General features: G+C 44.9%; 1 protein-coding gene across 1 annotated transcript; it reads left to right on the forward strand.

Moving 5' to 3' along the window:
• Nucleotides 1-10,922: 10,922 nt before the first annotated feature.
• DEGS1 (delta 4-desaturase, sphingolipid 1) lies at nucleotides 10,923-18,675 on the forward strand. The gene is made up of 3 exons (XM_045537104.1): nucleotides 10,923-11,062; nucleotides 14,554-15,296; nucleotides 17,916-18,675. Exons 1-3 carry the CDS (start codon nucleotides 10,981-10,983, stop codon nucleotides 18,060-18,062), a joined length of 972 nt encoding a protein of 323 aa, XP_045393060.1. The 5' UTR covers nucleotides 10,923-10,980; the 3' UTR covers nucleotides 18,063-18,675.
• Nucleotides 18,676-20,601: the final 1,926 nt, after the last annotated feature.

The following is a 20,601-nucleotide window of genomic DNA, read 5'->3' on the forward strand; positions in this document are numbered from 1 at the left end:
CAAAAGAATGTGGAGCTGTGTTGCTAACGTAGCGTATCAGTAGCTGCTCTCTTCTGCAGCACTGTACTGTGTGTTTCACACAGTGTGTGTTGTGGTCCTCACAGCCACCTTGTACGTCAGAACTGACTCTCCTTGGAGGAAGCTGAACTCAGGCTAGGGAACCTGCCCACAGCGTCACACATGTAAGTGACTTGAGTGGGATTTGACTCAGACCTCACGAGCTTGCTACTGCACTACTTTCCAAAAAAGCTGGGACAGTGAAACTCTCAACTTGATATAAGGATGATCATTCCATATGCCCGCTAGACGCAGTCCGTGCCAGAACCACCAATGCTGAGAGCGGCCTGGGGAAGGAACCTAACACCGAGGAACAGCTGGGCTTGCGGGGAGCAACTTTTAAAGGTTTTTGGCAGTGGGTTCACCCTAGCTGTGCAGGTGGACAATGTTTTAAGGCTTCTAGAACCTGTAACCTTAACTAAGAGGCAATCCTAGCAGTAGATGTGGTCCAAGGCCACTAAGGGGTCTGGAGTCACATTACTATAATATATGCTGCTGGTCAGTACAAAAGTAGTGACCACCGATTCTTTTGCTCTGCCAGGGAAGAATACTGGTTCTCTTCAAAATTTCTTCCAGCTCCAAAACTAAAACACTCAAAATTTTAATGAAATAAAATCATAGAAATCAATTTCACCGATTTCTTAAAGGTGTAACCATGATAGGGAATTACTGAAAACAAAATTCTCTGGGGAAGAACAAACTTCTCTAAGAAGTGCTGTAACCCCATCCTTTCCACAACGTAGATCACATACAACTTTGTGCTGAAGGGTGAGGGTGACAGAGTGGTATCAATCGTCCCAACACCATCTCTGCACTCTAGTCATTCAGATACCAGCCCAGAAAAATAAGGGCAGCTGCTGTGTAGACCAGTCTTCAGAACGAAGATCAGGGTGGAAATCCTTATTTTTATGTTCTCCAGGTGGTTAAGTTGCTGTGTAATAATACATTACATTGGTAGAAAACCAGGATGTTGACCAGTATTCTTGCTTTTCTTTAAAAAAACAAAAATCCTTTATGAACTTCCTCATGTGAACTCCTGAAATGATTCTTACAGGCTCCATTAAAGACAATGTTCTTTCCAGAAAAGTGTCTCAATTTTCTGGGATACATTCCTCTGGTTTTGGGTGAATCATTTCCTCAAAGCAAAATTAAAGTGCCAGGCGCGGTGGCTTACGCCTGTAATCCTAGCATTCTGGGAGGCCAAGGCGGGATGATCGCTTGAGGTCAGAAGCTCAAGACCAGCCTGAGCAAGAGCCAGAACCCCTCTCTACTGAAAATAGAAAAAATTACCCAGGCATGGCGGCACCTACCTGTAGTCCCAGCTACTTGGGAGGCTGAGGCAGGAGGATCCTTTGAGTCCTGGAGTTGGAGGTTGCTGTGAGCTGGGCTGACGCCACTGCACTCTAGCCCAGGCAACAGAGTGAGACTCTGTCTGGAAAAAAAAAAAAATTAGAGTAAATTATAAAAAGCAAAAATTGGAGTGGTAAGTGTTTGAGCAAAAAATACAAATAACTAGAAAGGAAATACAAATGAAGGATGAACTTCCCAAAATTCAATAAATTCTCTTCCTGGAAACACAACTAAATACCTTTCAACTTTCTCAACTTTTCTTTTGTGTGCTTTTAGATTTTTTTCCCCTTTTGAATTGGACAAAAGTCAATTTTGTGTGAACTGATTTCTGTTTGTGAAGCGCCAATGTAAATAGTAAAATTGGCTCCAGGAATGCAAGACCTAAGGTGGACCATTCTGTGTTAAGACAAGGAACACCCCTCCCTTCTTAAGCAAAAGAAGATTCCTTGGGGGTGAGGGGGCGCAGCGGGATAGTGGGGAGGGGGGCCAGACTGCTCTGTAGACAACCAGTTTCTAAAACCCCAGGCGCTGCTGGAGCTGCCTTCCACTCCCAAAGCAGTGCTGAAATGCAGGTTGTGTCCACCTCCTAAGAGGACAGATGAATGCCAAGGGGTGACAGAGTGCCCAGCACAAGGGAAGCATGTAACAAACAGCGGTGGCACCTACAGATGCAGGTATGACTGTGCAGAGACACAGATGTGTACACATGCACACATACTCCACAGGTGGAGGGATGCACGCGTGGTTGGTGGTCTCCAAACGTAGCTGTTCAAGGAGTTGACAGACAGCATTGGCTGGCTGCATGGGTTTACTTCAGTCCCTGCTCTAAGCGCATTTAAATATTTCAGTGTGTGTGTGTGTGTGTGTGTGTGTGTGTGTGTGTGTGTGTGCGTGCGTGCTTGCCTCCTGTGGGGTGTCTGTTTTCAGTCCATCTTAACTTCGGCATCTATTAGAATCCTAGAGCAAAAAAAAAAACCTTGGAGAGGATTTAAAGTAACTGAAGCATCCCTGAAGTGACAGTGATTTGCGTAAGGCCACATACCTTGATAATGGGAATTCACAGGACATTTTGGAGTTCCCCATACGGCCTAGAGGGCCACAGGGGAGAAAACCGGTTCTTGGAGTGCTCCTCTGCCTGCAGCTGGGGGGCCCGGAAGAAGGAAGGGGGACCTTGGGCTGCGGCTGGTAGAATGAAAAGAGGAGCCTCTCCAAAACTCCCTGCACCTTCAGATGCAACTCAGGGTGCAGGTGAGCTTACACGCTCTGGAACCTACACATGGGCTCCTCATCCCGGCTCCACCGTTACCAGCTTGGGACTCAATGTCTCTGAGGCTCATTTTCATCATTAGTAAAATAGTTCCTACCTCATAGGGTTATTGCAAAAATGAAAGAATCCAACCATCAGTCCCAGCACCTGGGACATCACAGCGTGTGCCTCACAAACGTCCTATTGTAACAACTTGTTTCTGGAAGAGGGAAGGCCAGTTTCACACAGCGCGCACAAAGCAGCTTAGCTGAGTTTTCACGCTGCAGATTTTTCTCTCTTGTGGGAAAGCACAGAAGCTCCCTGTGGGGCACAGCCTCTGAATCACCTAGGAGCTTCTTTGAAGTGGAGAATCTCAGGCCTCCTTCCAGAATCAAACTCTGCATTGTAGGAAGATCACCAGGGGATTCCTTTGCACATTAACATTTGAGAAGTGCTACTGTGGAATAAATCTGTTATTTTGCAACTAAATGCTGTACAACTTAGCTCCTTATCTTGGTCACATTAACAAAGAAAATGGAGAGGGTAGGGGGAGGGGAAGAGGGAGGAGGGGAAAAGAGAGGAGAAAATAAAAAAGTTGGCGTGTCCCAGAGACAGCTATTTGAGACCCGCAGAGGTCATGACCATCAGCCAACCCCAGTAAAAACAATTTCATCACCTTTGGTGTCATCAAGGAAATTTCTATTAAAATTCCCAGCAGTATTAGACCAGTCACTAGCATTGGAGAAGAAAGAAACTATTAAAAAATATCAAAATATCCATTAAGGAGACGGGTTTCATAAATTGTGATATATCCTCACAATGGAATACTAAGCAGGTTTAAAATGAGAACATTCTTTCTATGCTAATATGGAAAGATCTCCAGGAATGCTAAGGGAAATAACAAACTGCAGAACAGTATTACAGTATACTAACTTTTTTTTTTTTTTGAGACAGAGTCTCGTTCTGTTGCCTGGGCTAGAGTGCCCTGTGGCGTCAGCCTAGCTCACAGCAACCTCAAACTCCCGGGCTTAAGCGATCCTACTGCCTCAACCTCCTGAATAGCTGGGACTACAGGCATGCACCTCCATGCCCAGCTAATTTTTTGTATATATATATTTTTTAGTTGGCCAGATAATTTATTTCTGTTTTTAGTAGAGACGGGGTCTGGCTCTTGCTCAGGCTGGTCTCGAACTCCTGACCTCGAGCAATCCTCCCGCCTCGGCCTCCCAGAGGGCTAGGATTACAGGCATGAGCCACCGTGCCCGGCCAACAGTATACTAACTTTTGCGTAAAAAAAAAAAAAAAAAAAGAGGGAAATAATACGGAGTTATGCACTGGTTGACAACATTTTGGTCAACAATGGACAGCATACACAACAATGGTCCCGTGGCATCATAATAGCATATTTTTACTGCACCCTTTCTATATTTAGGTATGTTGACATTCACGAATGCTTACTGTTGGGTTACAGCTGCCCACAGGAGTCAGTGCAGTCATATGCTGTACACGTTTGTGGCTTAGGAGCAGCACGATGTTCCATGCACGCTAGTGTGCAGCAGGCTGTACCATCTAGGCTTGCCTAAGTACGTTCTAGGACGTTCGCACAAAGAAGAAATCACCTACCAGTGACTTTCTCAGAAAGCATCCCTGTTACTAAGTAACTCATGATTGTATTGCTATCTGGTCACATGAATATGCATAAACAAACTCTAGAAAAATGCACCAGGAATTAATAACGGCAGCTATAATTTGCAGTTGGACAACAAGCAAGGGGAACAGGAGTCGGGATCACCAGACGTCTTCTGTATCTTTTTCTATTTTTGAACCATGGAAATGTATCACCTATTAAAAATTTAAACTAATTGCCATAGACTGAAAGCTTGTGTCCCCCCAGACTTCATATGTTGAAGCCTAATTCCCAAGATGAGGATAGGAGGAGATGAGGCCTTTGGGGGGTGATTGGGTCATGAGGGTGGAGCTCTCATGAATGGAATTAATGACCTTGTAAGGGAGGCCCAAGAAATCTCCTGCACCCCTTCTGCCATGTGACGTTATAACCAGAAGATGGGCATCTATGAACCAGGAAGCAGACCCTCACCGGATACTCACTCTGCCAGTGCTGTGCTCTTGGGCTTCCCGGCCTCCAGAACTGGGAACAACACATCTGTGTTGTTTACAAGCCACCCAGGCTATGGCAATTGGTACAGCAGCCCACGCACATAGCCCACGTGGACTGAGACATTAACAAAAACAACACACAAGTCATGTTCTTCCTTGGAAAACAGTACCCATTTGCTATCACTGAGTCTTAGCTCAATTGATGTCAGTAATGACGGTGAGAAAGGTGGAGAGAAAAATAAACGACTTCAAAGGAACTCATGATGAATGTTGTCCTCATCCTTTTTAGCATCATTATTGGGGAATAGATTAATAAAATGAAGCCTACTCATTTTTAGTGTGCGGTTCTTCAGTCTGACCAACACAACATACCCATGTAACCACCACCACGATCAAGATACAGGATGTTTTCATCAGCCTGAATGGTGCACTTTGATCCTTCCTCTTAGATCCCTACTCACCCCAGCCTCAGACAGCCAATGACCTGCTTTCTGTCACTATGCAGTAGGTAAGTCTTTCCTACAGTTTCATATAGAAGGAGTCGTATAGGATGCATTCTTTTGAGTAAGTCTCCTCTCATTCCGCTTAATGTTTTTGAGATCCATACATGCTGATGGTGTGTGTTTTGTATTTTGTTCCTTTGTATTGCTAAGCAGTCTTCTACCATGGGAATATACTGTGATTTGCTTGTTCTGGCATCTCCTCATGGATATGTGGGCTGTTTCCAGCTTGGGGAATGCCGTTATCAGTAAATCTGCCATGAATGGTCACGTCCAGTGTTTGTGTGAATACATGTTTTCACTTCCCCAGGGAAAGTACCTAAGAGTGGGCTGGCTGAGTCATATAGACAAGTGTATGTCTAACTGTATTAAGAAACACCAAACTGTCTTTCAAAAGGATTACAACATTTCACATTTCTATCAAGAATGGATACGGATTCCATCCTCATCAAAATTTAGGATTGTCAGTACCTCTATGTTTAAATTTTAGCCATTACAGTGGGTGGGTGGTGGTATTTCACTGTGCTTTAAATTTGCATTTCTCTGATGAGTAATGATGACAGGCAGCTTTTCATGTGATTATGATGTGACAAAAGCCATATTCCAAAAATGTAATTCTGTGGTCCTTTTCTACAACAGTGCACACTGCCCAGGACAGAGAAACAAGAATGACAGATCCCAGAAGTCCTGTGGGCTCCTCCAAGATCACATCCTTTCCTTTCCCTCCCCTGTCCTGAATTTGGTGTCATCATTTCCACGTTTTTTGTTAGAGCTTTTGGCAGCTATGTGCCAAACAAAAGTGCAGCCAATGCTGTGCTTATAAATGTTCTACAACAGGCTTGCAGGGGAGGGAAGAGGCCATGATGTGCAGGAATTACTGATTTCTGTGGTATCAATACTCCTATTGTGGCCAATTTCGAGGTACCCAGGTGATGTCAACTCACTCCTAAATTCTTGACAATTTCACAATCTGTTCTCACAAGCTAGCTCCAAGACATCACTGTTGATAATTGCAAGATCTTGGGAGTGTAGTGTTGCAATCATAGCTCACTGTAACCTCGAACTCCTGGGCTCAAGGGATCCTATTGCCTCAACCTCTCAAGTAGCTAGGACTACAGGTGTGCACAACCATGCCCGGCTAATTTTTTTATATTTGTAGAGATGGGGTCTTACTGTGTTATCCAGGCTAGTCTCAAACCCCTGTGCTCAAGGGATTCCTCTGCCTTGGCCCCCCAAGGTGCTGTGATTGTAGGCGTTAAGCACCATGCCTTGCCAGCTACAAGATTTTCACAAAAAACATATTTAAAGCACATATGATAAAACCAATTTTTGTTATTTATTTTTGAAGCACATTCTCACTCTGTCACCCAAGCTAGACTGCAGTAGCATCATCATACCTCGCTGCAACCTCAGACTCCTAGGCTCAAGCCATTCTCCTGCCTCAGCCTCCCAGAGGGCTAGGATTATAGGTGCCTGCCAGCACACCCAGTTAATTTTTCTACTTTTAGTCTTGCTCTTGCTCAGGGTGGTCTGGAACTCCTGAGCTCAAGCAATCCTCCCACCTTGGCCTCCCAGAGTGCTAGGATTACAGGCATGACCCACTATGCCTGGCCCGATAAGAGCAATTAAAAAAAAATGTACTGCTAAAGGTTTATTGAAATTAATATTTCAAATTTCCCAGTCCTTCCTCAGCATGTTGGGTTAAATGAGGTGCCTCTAAGTGAAAGAATCCAGTTTCTATCGATTATCATTTGATAAGCTGGATACAGCCTTTCTGCTGTACTTCCCAGATACTGGGAAGAGGATATTGCTAATGAATGGGTAACAGACACTTTGGCCACCCGAGTGGTTTCCCATTCTTTTCTTTTAACAAATTTAGAAAGAAATTAAGTGAATTATCAGCTGAGAGATCCTTAAAAATAATTTTATCTTATTTTTTAGTGACAGGGTCTCTGGCAGGGCACAATGGTTCCGGTCTCTAATCCTCACACTTTGGGAGACCAGAGCAGGAGGAGTGTTTGAGGCCAGGGTCTCACTCTGCCCCCAGTCTCCGGTGCAATCATAGCTCACGGTAACCCTGAACTCCAGGGCTAAAGTGATCCTCCTGCCTCAGCCTCCCAAGTAGCTGGGACTACAGGCATGCACCACCACGGCTGGCTAATTTTTTACTTTTTTTTTGTTAGGATGTGGCCTCCCTATGTTGCCCAGGCAGGTCTCAAACTCCTGGCTTCAAGCGATCCTCCCACCTTGACCTCACAAAGTGCTGGGATTACAGGTGTGAGCCACCATACTTGGCCTTAAAAGTAATTTTTAACTTAGTGCATCATGACATTTATGAAAAGTTAAGGAATTGATGACACGGGTATAATAAAACTGCCATTTTCTTTTACTTATTTATATAAACATGGTTTCTCAATCCTTACACCTATAAAAATGAAAAATAAGAATAGAACTATTTGCACTGTCTCAAACTACCGTTAGACATTTAGCCACAGAAAAGTGAGCTTACTTGAAAAAATTAATTGTAACTTAACCAGGATCTATAAAATAACTCAAGAAAATCAGCAAGAAAAAAATCAAATAACCCATTACAAAGTGGGCAAAAGACATGAAAAGAAACCTTTCAAAAGAAGACAGACTAATGGCCGACAAACATGAAAAAACGCTCAACATCTCTAATCATTAGGGAAATGCAAATCAAAACCACAATGAGATATCACCTAACTCCAGTGAGAATGGCTTTTGTCAAAAAGTCCCAAAAGAACAATGCTGCATGGATGCAGAGAGATGGGAATACTCATATGCTGCTGGTGGGACTGCAAACTAGCACAACCTCTATGGAAAGTAGTATAGCGACACCTCAATGAACCAGAAGTAGACCTACCATTTGATCCAGCAATCCCACTACTGGGTTTTTACCCAAAGGAAAAAAGGACATTTTATAAAAAAGACACTTGCACCCGAATGTTTATAGCAGCACAATTCACAATCTGCAAAGATGTGGAAACAACCCAAGTGCCCATCAATACACGAGTGGATTAATAAAATGTGGTATATAAAAAAAAGTGGTGAACTAATACCTCTTGTATTAACCCCGATGGAACTGGAGACCATTCTTCTAACTGAAGTATCACAAGATTGGAAAAACAAACACCACGTGTACTCACCATTAAATGGGAACTAACTGATCAACACTTATGTGCACATATGGAAATAAAACTCATCAGAAACCAAGCAGGAGGGAGGGGTGAGGAGGGGATGGGCAAATTCACTCCCAACAGGTATATTAACTTTGACTCAAACGGTACAAAAGCAATTTATGTAACCAAACGTTTGTACCCCCATAATATTCTGAAGTAAAATTTTTAAAAAATCAAATAAATGAAAAAGGAAAAATCTATGTGGAAAAACACATTGATTTCAAAAGTATGTCTGCCTGCATCCAAAAACTACTTCATCTGAGATTTCCTAATATCATTGAGGCCTATCAGGATTCACCATGGCTTTTAACAGCAGACTGGATAGTGTCTTTCCAGCTTAACTGGTATGTTTGCCTCAATGCATATATATTACTTGCAAGAGTGAGGACAAGATGTGAAAGCTGGATAACCCATCAAGAATTTTTTTTAACTCTAAAGCATTTTATTTATACTTCTCTCGGTTTACTTTCTTGTACATACACATTAATAACTTTTAAAAGTCCAAACTAGCAGGATCGATGTCCTCATTCTCCATGAAAAAAAAAAAGAAGTAAATAAATAATAAAAGTCCAAACTATAGAAGTGTGGCATGTCTAGATGTAATTAGTTATCGATCCCCACAGCAATCCTGTAGCTCAAATACTTTCCTTTAGAATGTCAAAATCCACATTTCCCCCCAAAATCTGCATTTTTTTTCAATTCAAATGTGAAAGACACAAAGGGATTTAAGGAAAAAATTCCTTCCCAACCCTCTCCCCTAGACTCCTACTTACTCTCTTACAATGTAACCATTTCTTGGGTGTGTTTCTAAACATATTTTATGCACTTCCAAGGAAACTTGAACACAGTCCTCTTGCCCCCATACCTGGTATTTTGCATTTATTAGTACATTCTGGTCAATGCATATTAATACATAAAGAACTTCTGCATTTTTAAAGTGGTGCCATAGTATAACATTGTATGGTTAATTGCATGTACCATAATTTATTTGTTTTTGGTTTAAGGTTTTGTGCTTTTTTTCTTTTGAGACAGGGTCTTGCTCTGTCACCCTGGCTAGAGTGCAGTGGCATCATGGTGGCTCACTGCAAGCTCAAACTCCTGGGCTCGAGCCATCCTCTGCCTCGGCCTCTTGAGCAGCTGGGACCACACGTCCTGGCCACACCAGCTAATATTTTTTTCTGTTTTTAGTAGAGACTGGACTCGGGTCTTGCTCTTGCTCAGGCTGGTCTCGAACTCCTGAGCTCAAGCGATCCTCCCGCCTCGGCCTCCCAGAGTGTTGGATCACAGGTGTGAGCCACGGAGCCCAGAGTGCTTTAACTGTGGTTCTGGTATGAATCCCTAAAAGGATGAGAACTCTTAAAAGAAACTATAACCATCCTACTATGATCACGCTTAAGAAATCAACAATAATTTCTTACTATCTTCACATCCAATTGACATTTGAGTTAAATGCTTTCATATCAATGTTCCTAAATTTGACTATTCGAATCGGAATCTAAGTAAGGTCAACACGTTGCAACTGGTTACTATGTCTTTTAAACGCCTTTTCACCTGTAAGTTTTTCTTTTTTCCCCCTCGCATTTTATGTATGAGAGGACCCAGGGCGTCGTCCTGCGGCGTTTCCCACAGTTGGAGTTTTCCGCCTGCGCCCCCGTGGCCACTCGCACGTGCTGCTCTGCCATTTTTATTTCCCGGACATTAACCTTGGGATCCAAGGGCTTGGTCAGATTTGTCGCGCGTGTGTGTGTGTGACAGGCAGCGAGTCCTTTCGTTACCGGGCACACCAGGTGGGCTGAGCTTTCTGCAGTCTTGGCGGAGCCGCCCTTTGATTCAGAGGGGACCAATCATGAAACGAAACGTCCCCTCTCTCAGGCGGGGGCTGTTTGACAGCTCCAGCGACAGCCCCTTGTGAGAGAAACTGGACTGGCTCAGACAACACGACCAGTCCCTTAGCATCCCCCCCCCTCAACAATGTTTTCTTTTTTCGTGATTAGCCTTTAATTGCCACACACGCCGCGTTTTTTTTCCCCCTGAGTATTATTTCCAGGAGGCAGCCAGAAAGGACTCAAGGAATAACTAACTTGCTCTTGAAAATTACACAAAACTTGGACCCGCGGCCGGGTATTGGCAGCGGAGGATCCCGTCACTCCTGTCACTCCTGTCACTCCTGTCACTCGGCGGGGCCGCGGCCGTGCGGGCCACTCCGGCCCCCGAGGCGCGAGGGCCGCGGCCGCACCGCGCCTGACCCCGTCCTCCCCGGCTCACCTCGGCCCGGCGCCGCAGTCCCTCCCGGCCAGGCCCCGCCGGCCCCGGCTCGGCCCCGCCACCGCGCCAGCCGCGCGCCCTCCGCCCCGCGGCCCCGGCGGGCGGGCGGGCGAGTGGGCGGGGCCTCGGGACTCCGCCCCCGCCGCGGTCTCCTCCGCCGGCCGGGCCTCGGCGGGCGCACTCGATCGCGGAGCCGGGCCGGGAGCGCGAGCCGCGAGGAGCCGCCGCCGCCGCCGCCGCCGCCATGGGGAGCCGCGTTTCGCGGGAGGACTTCGAGTGGGTCTACACCGACCAGCCCCACGCCGCTCGGCGCCGGGAGATCCTGGGTGAGGGCCGGCCGGCGCCCCGTTATGTGCGCGCGCGGCCTCCCGCCGCCGGGGCGCGCTCTCCCCGCGACACGGACCGCGGCGCGGCCCGGGGCCCCCGAGACCCCTCCCGGCCCGCGGCCCGCCGGTCCCCGCGACACAGACCGCGACACAGACCGCGGCGCGGCGGGGGACCCGGGCCCGCCGGGAGGGACGTGACCCGCGCGTCCGGCCCGCGCGCGGCTCCGGCTCTTCCGCCAAGAGGCGCGGGCGCGTCCCCGCCGGGCCCCCGCAGGCCGGTGGGCACGGAGGGTCCCCCGGGCCGGGCCACCCCTGGGGAGATCCCCCCGCTAGAAGATTCCAGCACTCGGGCGGGAGCCGCTTCCTGCCCCTCCCGCCGCCGCCCCCCAGCGGGCCGGGCAGGGGGCGACCGGGGCCCGGGGCTGCCGGCGTGGCCGCGGCAGGGCGTGGCGCGGGGCCATCGCGGGGCCCGCACGCCAGCCGCGCTCCGTTGTCACACGCCGGCGGGCGGCCCTGGCGGGGCGGCTGCTCTCGGGCCCGGGGAGGGACCGCCACCCGGCCGCGTGACCCCAGGGGCTTCCCGGACAGGGCGAGCCCCGGGCGTTCGGGCCTCTCGAGCCTCGTGTCCCACTGATCCCCACGACAGGGCTGGGACGCGAGGACGGCAGATGCGTGGGTGTTTTTCAATCCACCCTGGTTTTGTGGATGAAAAGACAGAAATAGGGAAGACTTGCCAAACAGGGAGAGTATGCGGCTTAGCCTGCGGGTCCCCTGACTGCTAATTTAGGGCCCTTTACACCAAACCAACTGGGCCTCACTCAACTCTGCAGTATCTGGGCCTTCTGCGTCCTATGGCGAATTCTGTCACCTCTCCCGGCTGACTCTTAATGCTCTGCTACGTGGAATGCCTTGCAAACGTTACCCAGTTTAATCCACCCTCCCTGGAATTCGACTAGGTCGGTACTATTCCTATTTTAAAAGATGAGGCGAGAACAAATGAGTAAATGCTAGAGGTGGATTCTAATGCGGCTTAGATTGCCTCCAAAGCAAATGCTTTTTAACCTTTGCTGTTTCTTCAAAAACCGAGGAAAGTCATGGTGGTAAAGTTGAATATGAGGAATTCTTTCTCATTCACAGCATTTCCCTAGTTTTTCTTCTCGACATCCATTTGCCCAGTGAAAAGAAAAAGCAACTCTCTGATTTTTGCATTGGTATCTAAAGTTAGAGATGTCATGTTTTCTGTAAATAGGAGTTAGTAGATCGCATTAAAATACTACATGTGATTTTAGCCAAAAGGCTGAGAAGCAATTAAAATATATTTGAAAACTGACAGTAAATTGGGATCGTGAACCTTTACAGTTGCTTATTAATGGGAAGCCCTTTAAGGGACTTTGGGGTTCTTGGATTCCCTCCTGCTGTTTTGCTTTGCTTTGTTTTTGATAGAGACGGGAGTCTTGCTGTGTTGCCCAGGCTGGAGTGCACAGCCTAGACCTCCTGGGCTCAGACAGTTCTCCTTTCTCAGCCTCCAACTAGCACCTGGCCTGCCTTTCTTTCTTAATTTGTATGTTTTGCAACTCATTTACACATACTTGATATGAGATAGCATATGATACATTTTATCTATGCTTTATCTACATGTTGCGTAGGAATAATCTAGTGTCCACCCTGGCAAAAACCAATTATTTAGCTGCCCATTTAATATTTCAGAAAATCAAGGGAGTAAGAAGGTGTTTATTGATGCTGATCTCCACACTGAATCTTTTTTCGACAAACTTATTACCACTGAACCATTTCACTTGGAAAATGAAAGGACTATATATTTCTCAATGAAAATACATTTTCCATGCAGGTGTAAATACTGCCCAGTGTTCCATTTCAGGGTAGGAGATGGAATAACCTTAAGGAAGATAAGAATCTGGAGATTTGTTTAAATTACACTTAGATAAGAGATCTTTCTGAAATGTCACTTTTATTTATTTTTTGCAGGGTGGTAGAGACATGATAGAACATAGGTATGTTGTTTAACAATCAACATCTGGCCAGGTGTTGAGACACACACCTGTAGTCCCACCTATTCAAGTTTTTTTCTTTCTTTATGTTTTTTGATTAGAAATGGGGTCTTGCTCTGTCACCTGAGCTAGAGTGCAGTGTTGTCATCATAGCTCACTCAACCTCAAGCTCCTAGGCTCAAGTGATCCTCCTGCCTCAGCCTCCCAAGTAGCAGTGACTACAGGCATGTCCCACCACTGCTGGCTAATCTTTATTGAGACTGGTCTCACTATATGTTGCCAAGGCTGGTCTTGAACGCCTGGCCTCAAGTGATCCTCCCATCTCAGCCTCCCAAAGTGCTGGGATTACAGGCATGAGCCACTGCATCCAGACCTTTTCACTTTCTTGATGGTATCATTTGTAACAGAAGAGTTTTTGATGCAGTCCAGTTTATCTATAAGACTTTTATAGTTTTCTTATATTTGGATCTGTGGTCCATTTTGAGTTAATCTTTGTGTATGGTGTAAGGAACGGGTCCAGCTTCCTTCTTTTGCATGTTGATATCCAGTTGTTCCAGCACTATTTGTTGAAAAGGCTGTTCTTTCTCTGTTTATATTGGTACCGTGTAGTACTGATTTTTATATACTATTACAACTTTGGGAAAATTCAGTACACAATTACTTGCAGAGCCAGGTGTGGTGGCACATGCCTGTAACCCCAGCTATTCAGGAAGCTGAGGCCTCCTGTTGCTTGAGCCCAGGAGTTTGTGATCAGCTTGGGCAACATAGCAAGACCCCATCTCTAAAAAAAATAATAATAATAATAATAATTAAAATAATGTACTTGGAGCATATTCATTTGTCTGTGAGCTGTGAATACCAGTTTCATGATTTTAGGGTACCTACAAAATGGGCCAGGCACAGTGGCACGCGCCTGTAGTCCCAGCCACTCAGGAAGCTGAGGCAGGAGGATTGCTTGAGCCCAGGAGCTTGAGGATGCTGTGAGCTAGGCTGATGCCACGGCACTCTAGCCAGGATGACAGAGAGAGAATCTGTCTCCAAACAAGAAAACAAAAACAAAAACAAAATATATATTATGTTCTGGCACATATAACACATTTGTCAGATGTGTTAATCAAGTTTTTTATAAGGTGAAGATGCTATACCTCTGTCTAAACATAAAAATATTTTAATACAAAAGAATGTGGAGCTTCTAGATTTTTTTTTTTTTGAAAGTAGAGGATAGGAAGCTTCTGGAGTTTGAGGCTAATTTTTCCTGCACAAACTCTCAAACTGTTGTGACACATGGTATTTTGTATCTTTACTATTAGCACATTCTCCTTCCCTGTAGTAGATAAATATTTGATAAAGTCTGTAAGAGAGGGAATATTATGATTTGAAGAAGAAAAAAATTTAGTGTGCTAAGTTAATTGGTATTGATTGTAATTGCTAAACCATTATGTACTTTTCTCAGTTGATTTTTTGTTTGTTTTTTCTTTACAGCAAAGTATCCAGAGATAAAATCCTTGATGAAACCTGATTCCAACCTGATATGGATTGTAGTTATGATGGTCCTCATGCAGTTGGCTGCATTTTACTTAGTAAAAGACTTGGACTGGAAATGGGTCATATTTTGGGCCTATACCTTTGGCAGTTGCGTTAACCACTCAATGACTCTGGCTATTCATGAGATTTCTCACAATTCTGCCTTTGGCCACTGCAAAGCCATGTGGAATCGCTGGTTTGGAATGTTTGCTAACCTTCCTATTGGGCTTCCATATTCAGTTTCCTTTAAGAGGTATCACATGGATCATCATCGATACCTTGGAGCCAATGGCATCGATGTGGATATTCCTACCGATTTTGAGGGCTGGTTCTTCTGTACCACTTTCAGAAAGTTTATATGGGTTATTCTTCAGCCTGTCTTTTATACTTTTCGACCTCTGTTCATCAACCCCAAACCAATTACTTATCTAGAAATTATCAATACTGTGACTCAGATCATTTTTGACATTATAATTTACTACTTTTGGGGAATTAAATCTTTAGTCTACATGTTGGCAGCATCTGTCCTTGGTCTGGGTTTGCACCCAATTTCTGGACATTTTATAGCTGAACATTACATGTTCTTAAAGGGACATGAAACTTACTCATATTATGGGCCTCTGAATTTACTTACCTTCAACGTGGGTTATCATAATGAACATCATGACTTCCCCAACATTCCTGGAAAAAGCCTTCCACTGGTAAGTAAAAGATTTGATACAGATGCTAATTTCTGATGTTATACAATCAAAATTAGTCTTGACTTGCTCAGTTTAAAAGGAATCTAATATATTTTGTCAATCTGAGCTGCTCATCAAAAAAATATACATAGGTCTTGCTCTGTGGCTCATGTTTGCAATCCTAGCACTCTGGGAGGCCGAGGTAGGAGGATCCCTTGGGGTCAGGAGTTCAAGACCAGCCTGAGCAAGAGTGAGACCCCATCTCTACTAAAAATAGAAAAATTAGCCAGGCGCACTGGTGCGTGCCTGTAGTCCCAGCTACTCGGGAGGCTGAGGCAGGAGATCTTGTCAGCCCAGGGGTTTGAGGTTTGCAGTGAGCTATGATGATGCCACTGCACTCTACTCAGGGCAACAGAGTGAGACTCTGTCTCAAAAAAATAAAAACAAATAAAAAAATTAGCAAGAATATAAATACCACAACTGCCAGCCTAATTTTATAAAGGGTTCACTCTTGGATCCTTAAGGTTGATATTTACACTTAGGGTTTAGAAGTGTTGGAAGATCTGCAAAGTCTGCTAATTTGTAAAGGAATTCAGGAATAAAAAACTAAATCCCTCTGTGAAGTAAGCAACAGTTCAAGTAACCTTCATCGCTATTAAACTGAATGGACTTAGCTAAGATTTGTGTGTTGGTTTTATCATGAAATACAGATATCGTACATAATCTGCAAAATAAATGAACCCCAGTTTCCAATACTATATTAATATAATCTTCTTGAGGGCAGGGACTATCTGTGTGCCTTAACTGTAGACTTTGTATATTGTTTGTGGAGTAAATAAGACATCTTGACCCTCATCCTTTTATCCTCTTCAGAATGATCATTTTCCTAACTTCAGTTGTCCCGGTGAATTCTCGCATTACCTTCCGTGTCCTCAAAATGTGTAGCTTCTCATTATGTTATCAAAAAATGTTTCCCTAATTTTAAAAAGGATAATGTGAACAAAATATGATATTAGTTTTTCTTGATTCCTTTTTAGCTATGATGTTAGGGCACCCTAGCCAGATATTTTATGCTGTCATACCCACCCAAATTTTATAGATTTCTTCTTAAGGTTTTTTTTTTTTTTTTCCTAAGATAGAGTCTTACTCTGTCACCCCAGGTACAGTGCAGTGGCATGATCACAGCTCACTGCAACCTCAAACTCTTGGGCTCAAGTGATCCTCCTGCCTCAGCCTCCCAAGTATCTGGGCACCACCACACCGAGCTAATTTGTTTCATTTTTTTAGAGGTGGAGGTCTCACTATGTTGTCCAGGCTGGTGTTGAACTCCTGGCCTCAAATGATCCTCCCACCTCAGCCTCCCCAGTAGCTGGGCTTACAAGTGGGAGCCAAGCTCACAAAACACTTTTTAAATATGAATTTTTCCATTTGCTCACAACCTTGTACATGGACAAACATCTAGGGATTTATTATGTCAGTGTTTAAGTTGAATTGGACACATGCCTAATAAATTCCCTAGGTTTTCTAACTCCTAGTATTAAGGAATTTATTGATATTTGACTTTATGTCTTTAAAAAATACACAAATTACAAATTTTAATGTTTTTATTATGATAATGTATTTTTAGTCTTCAAAGAGTGTCTTGATTCACATGCTTATTCAGGATCTAAACCGACTTTGTCATTAATTTTTTTGGAAAGATAATGTCTTTTCCAGCCATTAAAAAAATTGATTACTACCGGCTTTGACATCAATTCAGTGTGGAGTATGATCCGGGTTTGTTGTATGTGTGGTCTGTAGATCATCCTTATTCGTGAAGGAATTTTAGGAAGTTTTGAAGGACTGTGATCAAAGGTGCTGCCCCTTGGTGTGTGTGCGATTTGGTATCACATCACTCCGCTTCTTTTGATTGAGGGCACCCACACGGAAGGCCTGTGTTTGGCCTCAGTGGTTCCTTGAGGGGTGTCTATTAATCTAGTACTACTACAGAATCAGAAAATATTGCTAAATTGAAGCAGTAATTTAAATTTTTAACTTTTCTTTTCCTTTCTGTCTCTTTTCACTATTTTGGATTCTGCTTTTTTGTTTTCCTTTGAGATTTATTAGGATAGTATTTTTTTTTTATTCTGATTTACCCAAGCTGTGGCCATGAGGATATTAGGATAGTTTTTTAAAAGACATCTTCAACTTGAGATGGCAGAACTGCACACTTAATAGGTGCTTAATTTCTGTCTAATTTTTATGCCACAATCTACTACATTCCCAGATGGCAAGGGTCAGGTGCTACCTGACCTACAATACCATCCATGTAATACATTCTGTAATAATAAATCAGGTTAATTGAATTGCATACATTTGTTGTTAATTTTACAAATAAATCAGATGTTTGGTGCCTCAGAGCTTGATGGGAGAGTCAGTAATACCAGAGGGCCGAGTGTTTCCAGGTGTTGAAACCCAGACTTCTTTTTGTTTAGAATTCCCTAAGCTGTTGCGGCTTTTATTTATTTTATTTGTTTGTTTAAAGAGGGAGCAGGGAGAGAGGTCTCTTGGTTTTCCTTCTCCGTGTTTGCATGGAACATTCATCTGTCATCTCTGATGGGACCCAGTAACGCCCATTCACCGTGCTGTTTCCCCTTCTAGGTGAGGAAAATAGCAGCTGAATACTACGACAGCCTCCCCCACTACAATTCCTGGGTGAAAGTCCTGTACGATTTTGTGACGGACGACACAATAAGTCCCTACTCAAGAATGAAGAGGCATCAAAAAGGGAAGGTGACGCTGGAGTAAGGGTCATCAGAGCCAAAGGAATTCCTCTTGGCAACGTCAGAATAGGTGATACAGCGAGATTTGCGCGTCGTTAAACTTAAGACCCGTAATGCTCAGGAGCTACTCTGTGTAGGCTCCGGCTTCTCACGGTCGCCTGTCTCTAGTGCTCAGCTTTACTCACGGGAAGCTTGTGTGTTATCCTCACTGAGATGTCTCCGCCCATGTCTGTCATTTTGTAAGCATATCATTTTGTAACCATACAAAAGAGGGCTTTTAAAAAGCCATTTCTAGTACATTATTTTCATTATAAAGTTTTACTTTATTAAAACAGCTAGCAAACTGAGCTATTATTAACCACAATGTATTAGTATTTGTTGTATTTTTGTATTTCACTTTCTTTATACTATATAACATGGTAACCTGGGTACTGGGGGAACTTACTTTAAAATTCCATCCAAAAAATAATTTTAAAAAGGTCTGAGTTAACACCGTATGTTATAAAAGTTTGAGATGGAAATATCTTACTGTAAGCTGAATTACTCATTTTTAATTTTTACTGTTGTACATAGGACCTAAAGTAGACACTGGAATCCTGTACAGTCTTACTCATGAATAAAGCACTTACTGAATCTAACCACGTCCAACATTCAGACTCCTTTTTCAGAGGTGTCGACCCTGCACTGGAAACTGCTGACAGTTTCACGGTGGGAACTGGCTGTGGTCTGACGGTGGACAGCTCGTCTCCAGTAGCTGGCATCCTGGGCTCTCAGGCAGTCCTGGAAACCTCAGTGTGTCACTTGGGTAAGTTTAGTACAGCAAAGTAGAAAGCAACAGCCAGGCTGCCGAGGCGGAGAGTGGAACCCCCTGTGGGACCGGCAGACCTGCTTTCCAGACCTAATTTCATCTTCAGTGCACTTTGCTTTCCCTCTTTGACCCCCTTGCCTAGGAAAATTCCCAGTGTCCTTGAGTCTGTGGCTCAAAGAACCATTGATTTAAAATGTAGAGTAAGGCCGGGCGCAGTGGCCCACACCTGTAATCCCAGCACTTGGGAGGCCGAGGCAAGAGGATTGCTTGAGGCCAAGAGTTCAAGACCAGCCTGGGCAACATAGCAAGATCTCTATCTCTAGAAAAAAAGATTAAAGTGAAAACCATAACACCTGGATGTGATGCTGGACATTAAATAGATCATGTCCTCCCACCGAGCCTCAACTCCCCGTGCCTGCAAACTAGCCAGTAGCTACGAGTGCTGTGTAAATGCTGAAAACGCCCAATCTCCTATCAGCTCGTCTCTCTCAATTCTTCCACCTGCTGGATATACAGAGGACGTTGTCATCCCTGCCCAAATTGCCACTTGCTGTTACATTACCACTCCTCATCTGGACAGCGGTTCCAGCGCTCCTGGCAGGCGTCCTAAGTAGTCTGGCTCCCATCTGCCAACCCCGTCCATTCATTAAGAGATGTACCTGCCAGGCAGCAGGAAGGCTGGGCCCCACAACCTTTAAAGACTAAGTCCTGAGAAGTCCTCAGTGGCTTTGCACAAGTTCTCCCTTCTGTTTAGATTCCTTCGCCCATTTCTGGTCTGGCTTGCTTGTCCTTCAAGGCTCACACCAGCCTGCTGGTGCCACTTCTTTGGACTCTGAGAACAAATGATGACCTCGTTCCTGGCCCTAACCATACTGTTCTGTAAATAGGCTCCGTGTGGTTCCCCCATGAGGTTGTAACTCCTTAAGGGCAGGAGACATTTATTTCTCTGTTCCCTAAACCTAGCAGGGTCAGTGCCTGACTTAAAGTAAGGGCTTGATAAATGGAGAGAGACCAGCAGGCAGAGTCCTTGAACTTGAGAAGCTTTATCTAAAACAGAAACAGCCAAAGACAGAGGGCATTTGTATAACCCTCAGGTAAGTGTGGTACACTGAAAACAGTGGACATTTACTGAGAATCCGTACTTTGCACAGAGCCCTGCACTGAGTTCTACGTGCATTATCTTAAGTCTCAACAGTTCTATGACGTAGGATTCTACCAAAAAAAAGAAAAAAAAACATCATCTCCTTAAAAAAAAAGAAACATTATCTCCTTTAATGCACACACGTAGATAATCTTATCCTCATTTAAGGGAGGAGGCAACTGAGAATCACAGATGTTGGGTAACTTGCCTCGAGTTGTCCAGCTCGATCTCCGAGTAGTGGTGGAACCAGAACGGGACTGGAACTAGCCTTGCTCGGGGCCCAGCCCCTGCCACCGCACCATGGCACTGCCCTCCAGGAACCTCTGTTTGCTCCTGCGGGACCCGGGAGGCTGGGCCGTGGCGCCATCCCACTGGGGATCCTGGAGTCCCTGCGCAGACAGTGATGGGGGGACATCCCGCAGTGAGGGCTGGGCCCCCCCCACCGCCCAGTGGGCTCCTCACATTCTAGGAGACCCCGCTTGGGCTCAGGGCTGCGCGGCCAAGGCGGAGGGACACTGCTCCACTCCTGTTTGAACCCGGCTGCTCTGAAGGTGACCTTGGCTCTGGGAAGGTTTGTTGAGTAAATTAATAACATAAGCGAGGGGGCAGGGAAAC

The sequence above is a fragment of the Lemur catta genome, chromosome 25, assembly GCF_020740605.2.
Source record: "Lemur catta isolate mLemCat1 chromosome 25, mLemCat1.pri, whole genome shotgun sequence".
Lineage (NCBI taxonomy): Eukaryota > Metazoa > Chordata > Mammalia > Primates > Lemuridae > Lemur > Lemur catta.